Consider the following 10,802-nt stretch of genomic DNA (forward strand, 5'->3'; position numbering starts at 1 on the left):
ATCCGCCTATTCATGGAGCTGGTGACCTGTGGCCTTTCTAAAAACCCATATCTGAGTGTTAAACAAAAGGTCGAGCACATAGAGTGGTTTAGAAACTATTTTAATGAAAAAAGAGATATTCTCAAAGAGAATAACATAACGTTCACTTAACATCATGAAGAAAAAATTTTATTTAAACTGAATAGAAATTTTATCAAAATTTTCCTGTGTTGATCATTGTACCTGATGTGACTATCATAACTGTGAAGTTACTTTTAACCTGAAATACATTCTTATTATCTATCTGAGAATCAAGGAGACATCGAAGACAATTCTCACTCTTTTCATTGGGTGACTATGCTTCTTGGAGGTATGTAATTGTTAGTGGTAAAGCTGATTGACATCAAAATCCTTGTGTAATCAGTTTATTTTAACTATAACAAAATACCAGACTCAGGCTAATGTTATTAAAAAAAAAAAACTTATTTAATACAGCATACTACAAACTTTGGTAAGGCTTCTTCCCAAGTGTAAAAGCATGCATGGGAGGAAGAGCTAAAGCCCGTGAGCTGGAAGCGCGGGAGGAAGAGCTCATGCCCGTGAGCTGGAAGCGCGGGAGGAAGAGCTCATGCCCGTGAGGAGGAAGCGCGGGAGGAAGAGCTCATGCCTGTGAGCTGGAAGCGCGGGAGGAAGAGCTAAAGCCCGTGAGCTGGAAGCGCGGGAGGAAGAGCTCACCCCGTGAGCTGGAAGCACGGGAGGAAGAGCTCATGCCCGTGAGCTGGAAGCGCAGGAGGAAGAGCTCATGCCCGTGAGCTGGAAGCACGGGAGGAAGAGCTAAAGCCCGTGAGCTGGAAGCACGGGAGGAAGAGCTCATACCCGTGAGCTGGAAGCACGGGAGGAAGAGCTCATGCCCGTGAGCTGGAAGCGCGGGAGGAAGAGCTCATGCCCGTGAGCTGGAAGCGCGGGAGGAAGAGCTAAAGCCCGTGAGCTGGAAGCACGGGAGGAAGAGCTCATGCCCGTGAGCTGGAAGCGCAGGAGGAAGAGCTAAAGCCTGTGAGCTGGAAGCACGGGAGGAAGAGCTAAAGCCCGTGAGCTGGAAGCACGGGAGGAAGAGCTCATGCCCGTGAGCTGGAAGCGCGGGAGGAAGAGCTCATGCCCGTGAGCTGGAAGCGCGGGAGGAAGAGCTCACCCCGTGAGCTAGAACTCTGCCTCCTGGGGGCAGAGTCCCAGTGACTGCTGACCCTCCTACAAGCCCCACTTGTTCCATTGTACTGGGCTTTTTTATTTATCATCTGGAGGTTTTATATACCTATATAGTGCATCTTGATTATATCCGCACACACACCCAAGGCTCCCTCTCCCACTGCTTCCAGACCCTGCCACCTTCACACCCTTCCCCTCACTGAGTCCAAATAGTGCTGGCTGCAGGTGATTGCCAGCCCTACTTGTTAAGGATCCATCCTCCCACACTAAGGACCAAGCCTGCACCACAGCGGAGTGCAGGAAGCAGACAGCAGCAGTTCTTTAGCCCAAGCCGACCAGCATCCATTAGCCCAGCAAAGCCAACATAGCATTTTTTAGTGGTTCTTGTATTTTGTTAATCATAATGGATTCTTCAGCCCTAACTAACCAGAACCACAGATTCTTAACTTCGATGGCCTGGTAGTATCTTTGCTTCCCTCTGAAACATCACACGCCAGGCCTCCATCCTCTGCTTTTACCTGCTCTTAACACTCTTATTTCCCAAGTTTCCACAGAACAGCTCACTGAGCTCTCAACACTCAAGGACTTTTGTAGCCCAGTGTTCCAAAGTCTTTCCACAATCCTCCCCAAAACAACATGGTCAGGTCTGTCACAGCAATACCCCACTCCTGACACCAACCTGTCCTAGGGTGTCTGTTGCTGTGATCAAAAACACCATGACCAAAGCAACTTGGGGAGGAAAGGGTTTATTTGGCTTCTTCCACATCACTGTTCATCATTGAAGCTAAGACAGGAGACCCCGGAGGAGTGCTGCTAACTTGTGCTCTCCATGGCTTGCTCAGACTGCTTTTTTTTATAGAACTAAGGACCACCAGCCCAGGGATGGCACCACCCACAAAGGGCTGGACCCTTCCCTGTCAATCACTAATTAAGAAAACGCCCTACAGGCTTGTGTACAGCCAATCTTATGGAGGCATTTTCCTAATTGAGGTTCCCTTCTCTCAGGTGACTTAAGCCTGTGTCAGCCGGCTCAGATGGGATCTGTGCTTTCCTCCTGGAACAATGCAGCTTCTGCAACGGCAAATCCAAAGGGGCTCAAGATAGAGCCCAAAGATAGCTCAACTACAAGCCTCCTTTTGCTTAGTCCTTTGGATCCGCCCACACTAGCTCCTCCCCATGATTATTCTTTATCTTCCTCTTAAACTTTTGCCTTCTCTTTTAAATGTTTCACAGAGTTCTGGATCTAATCGTTGTCATCACTAGGTCCACATTAGAGCAATGGCTGGCCCAGAGAAGTCCCCTGCTGGGCCCAATCTGCAGTCCCATCTAACTCAGTATAGCCCCATGTCTAATTAATTGCCTTCAAAAAGCTCCAGGAGCTCATGATCACAATCCACTGCAGACAGTCAAGTTAAAATCTCCCTCTTCCAGCTCAGCAGTTAAGAGCACTGATTGCCCTTCCAGGGGTCCTGAGTTCAATTCCCAACAATCACATGGTGGCTCACAACCTTCTGTAACGGGACCCGATGCCCTCTTCTGGTGTGTCTGAAGACAGCTAGAGCACTCGTCATATATATATAATCAATAAAAATATCCCTCTTCGTACATAAAGCCAACCTGACCCATGCACCTCAGACCCTGGGGACAGAGCCTAGCTCCATAGTCCCTCTCCAGCAGGAAACCACCAATGAACAAACACATCGCCCCTTCTTTTTACCTGTTCTCAGTGTCTGGAGTGAAGGATTAGTTCTCGAAGGCTTCAGGTAGGTTGAGATACTCCAAACAGGAAAGTTTTTACTTGACTGATAACACCTGTAGGCTGGCAGTGGGATCCTGGAAGGTTTTGATAAGGTGACTGGGGACTAACCTGCAGATGGGGTCTCCTATCCCCAACGTTGCCCCTTTGCACCCTTTAAAAACCCAAGCCCCCAGTGCCACATGCGCATACTCCACATCCTCATCCTTGGGAGACCGCTGTTCCTCAGTTGTTCCGACTAAAGGAGCAGTTCTGTCTTTGGAGAAGCTGGTTTCCGTTTCCTCTCTTCCCGTGGCTCCTCCCCCAGTTTTGATCTAACACCCACAGCCTCAGGTAAACATACCCAAGACCAGCCTTGACCGCATCTGAGCAGTCTGGGCTGATGAAGGAGTCCCAGGTCAGTAGGTGAGGGAAAAAGCCGGACGGTTGACATCTCCCTGTCTGTCTAGGGCTTCTCTCCTTGGTCTGTTTACCTTTCTCAGAGATCCGCCATGATCGTAGTCCTTTATTCTGTCAAACTTCTGAAGAGTACAGATGGAGAGGCAGAAGGATGGACTGGAAGTCCAGGGCTGTTGTACTCACTCCTGGAGAGATGAGAACAAACATCTGTTCACCCTGATAGGTCACCAACGCAGAGGAAAGGAAGGGTTCTACTCAAGTCCAGCATGGAAAACCAAGGATTGCATTTGGCTTATTTACAGAGCGAGCATGGGTAAGCAGTGACTTACAGGAGAGTAGGTGGCCATTAAACAGGCTCTTCATGCTGTTGCCGTAGCCTTAAAGACCATTGGAGACAGGCTCCTTCCTCGTGGGTTTTGGAGCCCACCTCCTGATTCTGTAGTAACGCTAGAAAGAGAAGTCCATTTCATGTTTGTTGGTTTGTTGGTTTGTTGGTTTGTTTGTTTGTGACAGGGTTTCTCTGCATAGCACTGGCTGTCCTAGAACTCTGTAGACCAGGCTGGCCTTGAACTTGGAGACCTGCTTTCCAAGTGCTAAGATCAAAGGGGCTGGAACATGACAGCCATGTGAGGAGGAACGTCTGTGTCGTCACACAGAAGTGCTCAGACATGGCTGTCATGTGAACAGGTTAGCTAGTGTCACCCCATCGTGGTGCGTTAGACATGGCCTATGTATGAAGCTCGTGCCATGAGGTGCTATCTTAGGACATGGCACACATGCTAATAGACAAGCAGAGTCCACCATGTGGTGGCTCTTAGACACAGAACACACGCAAACAGGTGTGCTCAGCCTGCCGCTGGTTGACACGGAGCAATTCAAGCATGCCAACAGGTGATGCAGAGGCACAACGTGGAGGCCCCGGGACACCACGGGCTTGCGAACAAGTATGGCCACACACCACATGGCTGTGACTTCAACCAGGCAGATGTTCAAACAGGCATGCGATGATGCAGGGGCATGGCAGATGTGTAAATAGATGAGCCCCCATTGCCTTGTGGTTGTCTTGGGACACAGCAGGTATGTGAGCAGTAGTATGAGCAGGAGTGTGAGCAGGCATGCTGCATGCATTCCCTTGTCACCAAATGAAACCTCCAGTGCCAGTAATGGGTTGTGTCTAATTGAGTTGTTGGACAAAATATCCCCAAAGGAAACCCTCAAACAATTCAGGCTATTGCCAAGGCTAATGTTCACACACACACACACACACACACACACACACACTGATGTCCCTGAACCAACATAACTCACTGAACTCAGAGAAGTCAAGCTGATGCCCGTCTAGAGCCTTTACCCCTACAGTCTAGTGTGCATGGTTCTGGAAGTGACTCTGCATGCTACTAACCCCACTCCACACACAACCCTTCCATACACAATGATGACCTGCCTGCGAGATGAGCGAGTGCAATCAGGGCGCAACGCTCATAGTACTAACCAACCAATATTTGATGGGATTTAAGGCCCACTCCATGAGCTAGAACCCGTACCCAATGCACGAACTGGAGACTAGGTAGCCCAGGGACCTAGGGTAAAAACCAAATAGTACATTAAAAAAATATGTAGCAATCAAATGACTCCCAATAACATTCTGCTGTGCTCATAGATCAGTGCTGTACTCGGCCACCGTCGGAGAAGCTTCCTCCTGCAGCAGATGGGAACAAACAGAGACCCACAGCCAGATGACATGCAGAGAATGAGGGACCTTGGAACCCTCTATAAAGTCCCTCTCTTTGGAGCTCAGGAAACTCTGTGGAAGAGGAGCTAGAAAGAGTGTAAGATCCAGAGAGGAGGACATGTAGGCAACAAGAACTTCTACGCACAACAGGACAGATAGATGCGTGTATGAACTCACAGAGGCTGAGGCAAAGCGCTCAGCTTCTGTGCAGGTCTAAACCACATGGAATACCAGCACTGAGGGGGAAGTAGACATGCGCCCAGCCCTGACCCAGAAGCTCTCTCTAGCTGATAACCACCCTCAAAGGAAAACTTAGTTTTCTCCAAGAGAGTCTCACTGGACAGACGAGCCACACTTACGCGCAGGCCACACGCCCAGCAGTAGATGATGGCCAACACAAAATGAACTCTGGGATTTTTGGGACTTTTTTTGGTCTTATATTGCTTTGTTTGGGCTTTTTTTTTTTTTTTTAACCTTACAGGTCTTTTGCTTCTATATTATGGTTTCTGATTAACTGTTTTATATTTCTCTGTGTGTGAATGTGTTTGTCTCGGTGTTTGTGTGTGTTTCTTGTGCTTTTACTTTTTTTTTCTGTTTTGTTTTGTTTTGTCCTGGTTTTTTGTTTTAATCATCGATTATTATTTATTTATATATTTAGTTGTATATAAATAAATGTTTGTTTATTTATTTGTTTTCTACTGAGAGAGAGAAAGATTTGGTCAGTGAAGAAACAGAGAGAATCTAGGAGGAGTTGGGGCCTGGGAAGCAATGATCAGAACATAGAGTAGGAAATTTTCTATTTTCTTTTTTTTTTTTAAGATTTATTTATTTTATGTATGTGAGTACACTGTCTCTGTCTTCAGACACACCAGAAGAGGGCATCGGATCTCATTACAGATGGTTGTGAGCTACCATGTGGTTGCTGGGAATTGAACTCAGGACCTCTGGAAGAGGAGATGGTGCTCTTAACCATTGAGCCATCTCTCCAGCCTGAAAAATTCTATTTTCAATTTTAAAAATAATAATAAGTTAAATCCTTTTTTTTTTTTTTCCTGAGACAGGGTTTCTCTGTATAGCTCTTGCTGTCCTGGATCTCACTCTGTAGACCAGGCTGGCCTCGAATGCAGAAATCCACCTGCCTCTGCCTCTCAAGTGCTGGGATTAAAGGCGCCACCACTGCCCAGCTAAATCCTTTTTTAACTCCAGAAGGGGAGAACCAGGCAGGGCACATTTGAAGAAGAAAAAGAAAACAAGAAGTTCTCACATTAGCAGTGATTAGCAAGCTTACTAGAGAAATATTTGGTTACATGGGAATAAGAAAACGTCGTGAGAAAGTGCCCCTGGCCTGGGACAGCAGAACTAATGGTGCTCTATCTGCTTCCCTCTGCAAACCTGCTCGCCCTCCGTCTTTTCTGCAGAGTGTAATATCTGCTCTTCTCCTATGAGCAGGGACCGCCGCCAGTATCTATCTGTACAGCAAAACTATCTGAACTAAAAACCTGTCCATTCCAGGTTCACACACCTGCTGTGTCCCAGGACAGCCACTTAGCCACCTGGGCATGCTTGTTCACATGTCCTGACTGAGCTGCCACTTGGTGTCCTGGGCATGCATGCCTTTTCACATACATGCCTTGTCCCAGCACTGGAATATGGTGGCCCGGGCATACCTGTGGCCACACTTGCCACATCCCAGCACTTGGAAATCTGAGCATGATTGTTTGCATGCCTGCCATATCCCAGAGTCTCCAAGTGGTGTCCTGGACACACCCGTTTGAAGACCTCCTTTGTCCCTGGGATGCCATGTGGTAGACTTGGCATGGTTGTTTGCACCCGTATCCTGTTAATGGCAGTGTGGCCTCATGTTTACAGGAATGCTGTGTCCTGCGTTCTGACATGCCTATCCGCACACACGCTATTTCCCAGAGCTGCCACATGGTGGCGCTGTTCCAGCACCTATACGTGGCAGAGTAGGCAAGCTTGTTCACAAGCCTGCCATGTCCCAGCACTACCATTTGGTGGCCTGGACATGCCTGTTCAGAGCTTGGTTAACTGGGGGTTGGGAGTGGGGGAATTATGGCTACAAACATGCCTTACCCAAGCACCACCACATGGTGGCCGGGTGCACCTATTCATCTGCTTGCTATGCCCTAGTACCACCACCACTACCATGTGGTAGCTTCAGCAAGCCTGTTTGCACACTTGCCAGGTCACACCACGGTCTTGTCACATCCTGGGCATGACAGTTACATGCCCAGGGTTATCAAATGTTTGCTGTGTCCCAGGGCCACCACCTGGCAGCCTGGACATGCCTGTTCACATATGTACCATATCCCAGCACCACCACGATGCAGCCAGGTTCCACCTGTGTGCATGCAACTATGTTCAAGCACTGCCAAGCAGTGGCCTGAGTGTGCCCGCTTGTATGCATGCCATGTCCCAGCAATGCCACGTGGCTACCAGGGTACACTAGGTTGCAGGATTTCTGTGTCCTAGCACCAGCATGTGGCTGCCTGAGAATACCTACCTATTCACACACCTGCTATGTCCCAGGGCTGCCAAGTTATGGTTGGTGCACACTTCTTCGCATGCCTACCATGTTCCAGGGCCCCCATGTGGCAGACTTGGCACACCTTTTCACATAGCTGCCTGGGCATGCCTGTTCATATGCATGTCATGTTCCAGCACTGCCTGGGCATGCCTGTTCACATGCCTGCAATGTTCCAGTTCCAACACATAACAGCCTGTGCTCACTTGTCTGCACCTATATTGCACCTATATTGCACCTATATTGGCCTCAAACTGCCAACTTGAGCATACCTGTTAGCATACCTACTGTCTTAGTGCTGCCAGTCACCAGCTAGGACACATCTGCTTTCACATCTGCTGTGCCCCAGCACTGTGCTGAAGTAGCTTGGGCACAGACATCTGCACACCCTACCATATGCCAGGGCTGCTAAGTGGTGGCCGGGCACACTTGTTCTCACCTGCCACATCTCTAGGCAGCTGCAGGGTATACACAGACTGTGTCCCTACACCATCTCGTGACGGCCTGGGCTCTCCTTGTTCATTCACATACCATATCCCCCCACCCCCACCCCCACCCCCACCCCCACATCTCTACCTGGTGGCCTGGGCATGCCTGTTGAGCATTCCTTTCATTCCCCAGGACTGCCACATGGTGGCCTAAACTCTCTCACATCCTAGGGCAGCCATGTGACAGAGCCATTTACACACCTGCCATGTCCAGATTTGACACTCGGTGGTAGAGGATTGCCTGTTTGCCTGCAAGCCCGTCCCAGCACCAACACTTATCAGCCTGGGTACGCCTTTTATTATTTGCCTGGGAACATCTTTTCACACCTATTGCTGTGCCTGCTATGTTCCAGTGTCACCACCTCCTGGCCTGAGCACACCTGTTTACACGCTTGCCAAGCCCGACCACCACCGGGGCATGCTGGTTTTCCTGGGCATGCTGGGCTTTCCATGTCTGGGCAATGGTACATGTCCACATGCTTGCTGTGTCCCAGGCCCTCCAAGTGGTGGCCTGGCCACACAGTTCACAATTCTGCTGTGTCCCAGGGCCACCATGTGGTGGCCTGATCTCTCTTAGTGTCCTAGCAGTGGCCACGGCAACCTGGTTCCACCTCTTTGGACCCAATCTGTGTCCCACTGACACCAGGGGGCAAGCTCGGTCACGCCTGTTTGCATGCTTGCTGTTTCCCAGAGCTGCTATGTGGTGATCTGGGCATGCCTGTTCACATGTATCACATGTCCCAACACCACCCCATGATATCCTAGGTATGATGAACTTTCTGAAAGAGAGGGAGACTGGACCTGGTGTGGGCTTTTGAAACCTCAAAGCCCCCACCCCGGGAACACACCTCCTCTAGCAAGGCCACACCTCCTAATGGTCCCCAAACATGTTCACTAATTGGGAACCAAATACTCAAATATATGAGCTTATGGATGCCTTTTCATTTAAATCACCACGCTTAACTATGACAGGGCTACAAATTGTGTGTGTGTGTGTGTGTGTGTGTGTGTGTGTGTGTATGTATGTGTGTGTAAATCTACACATGTAATCCTAATTAAAACAGAGCTAGGAAAGATGTGTATGAGAAAAGCTACTACACACAGCTTTCTAATTATGACAGGGCTACAAATTGTGTGTGTGTGTGTGTGTGTGTAAGTGTGTGTGTGTAAATCTACACACGTAATCCTAATTAAAACAGAGCTAGGAAAGATGTGTATGAGAAAAGCTACTACACACAGCTTTCTAATTATGACAAGGATAGGAAATTCATGTGTGTGTACCTGCATGTACAGGATTACTTATGATAGAGTGAGGAAATACATGTGTGTGAATCTCCACATAAACACCTGCCTATAATAGAGCTTGGGAATATATGTGTGTGAATCTGTTATGTGACAAGATTGTTCCCAGAGAGATACAACACACACATCTACTCACCCACTGGGAGTAGATTGGGAGCCCATGGCAGACCAAAGTACAGATGCCATCAAAGTCCAGCTTGGTGAACTCATGAGTTGTATTTGGCTTATCTCCAGGAATATGGGGGATGGGTTACAGGAGCAGAAGTGACTCAGAGACAGGTACATCACCAAAGCCCACCCGGCATGGATAACAGCTCACTAAAGCTGAGCCATCTTCATGCTCTTACCTACTTCTTTATTTATGCTTCATAATCCGTTTATACCCATAAATCAGAGGTATGGGTGTGTGCATAAGATGTGGACACACACACACAACATTGAAACAAGTGGGCACAGAAAGCTAACATCTGATTGTGACTTTGTGTGCTGCTTCAAGTCAGTAAGACCAGAAAAACGAAATGCCCACCTTGCGAGACTCTTGTAAAAGATCGATTAAGACAAAAAGTCCTCATTCCTCATTCTCTTTCAATGCCATATTTTTTGCCGTGCTCTTCAAATGGGTAAATAACATCAAGAATTCATTTGGAATTGCCTCAGAATCACCACCGCAGTCCACAGCAGAGCCACCTTCATCGCCACTGAAGGACACTCTTAGGGATATTGCAAGAAACACTTGCGCTCTGGAGCACACTGATCAATCCAAAGTTTGTCACCAAAAATTGGTGTCAGCTTTCATGTAAGTGGATCTATGCAGTTCTAGACTATTTCACTTAGCACGATCATTTTCAAGGTCACCAGTGGTCTGCATGTGCTAGTACATTCTTTGTTCACTGCTTTCTGTTGCTGTGTTGTATCCCATTGTACGGGCACACTGCAGCTACTTATTCTCTGACTGGTTGGCATTTGGAGTCGTCCCAGGTTTAAATTATTAAGAATAAAACAAAACAACTCTATACTTGCAGTGTGTGTGTGCGGTTGTGTGCGTGTGTGTGTGTGTGTGTGTGTCTGTGTGTCTGTGTGTGTCTGTGTGTGTGTGTGATGGCAAATCATTTTAGATGAAAAATTATCCGGCTTCTCAAACTGAAGGAGGCAGGAGGGGAGGGAGGGGGGAGGGAGAGAGGCAGGCAGGTGAAATATCCAAAGATCAGTGTCTGGAGCCAGACAAGGATGAGTTTGAAGCCTGGCTCTGTTATCTGCTTAGTTATCAATCTTCCAGGATAAGGGATCGTGTTTTTTACGTGTTCTTTTTTGTTTTTTAAGTGAGGAAACTACCACACAGGGTAATTGAGAAGATTAAATTCTATGACATCACCAATGTAAAATGCACAGCAAGCACAT

General features: G+C 48.0%; 1 protein-coding gene across 1 annotated transcript in view; it reads left to right on the forward strand.

Moving 5' to 3' along the window:
* The window catches only part of Mrps31 (mitochondrial ribosomal protein S31), an 18,505-nt gene extending 18,069 nt beyond the window's left edge, over positions 1 to 436 (forward strand). Inside the window, exon 8 of the mRNA XM_031339251.1 lies at positions 22 to 436. Within this exon, the coding sequence (XP_031195111.1) occupies positions 22 to 150 (129 nt within the window). The 3' untranslated portion in view covers positions 151 to 436. The remainder of the gene's footprint in view (positions 1 to 21) is intronic.
* The last annotated feature ends 10,366 nt before the right edge of the window (positions 437 to 10,802 follow it).

Source organism: Mastomys coucha, unplaced genomic scaffold (assembly GCF_008632895.1).
Source record: "Mastomys coucha isolate ucsf_1 unplaced genomic scaffold, UCSF_Mcou_1 pScaffold22, whole genome shotgun sequence".
NCBI lineage: Eukaryota > Metazoa > Chordata > Mammalia > Rodentia > Muridae > Mastomys > Mastomys coucha.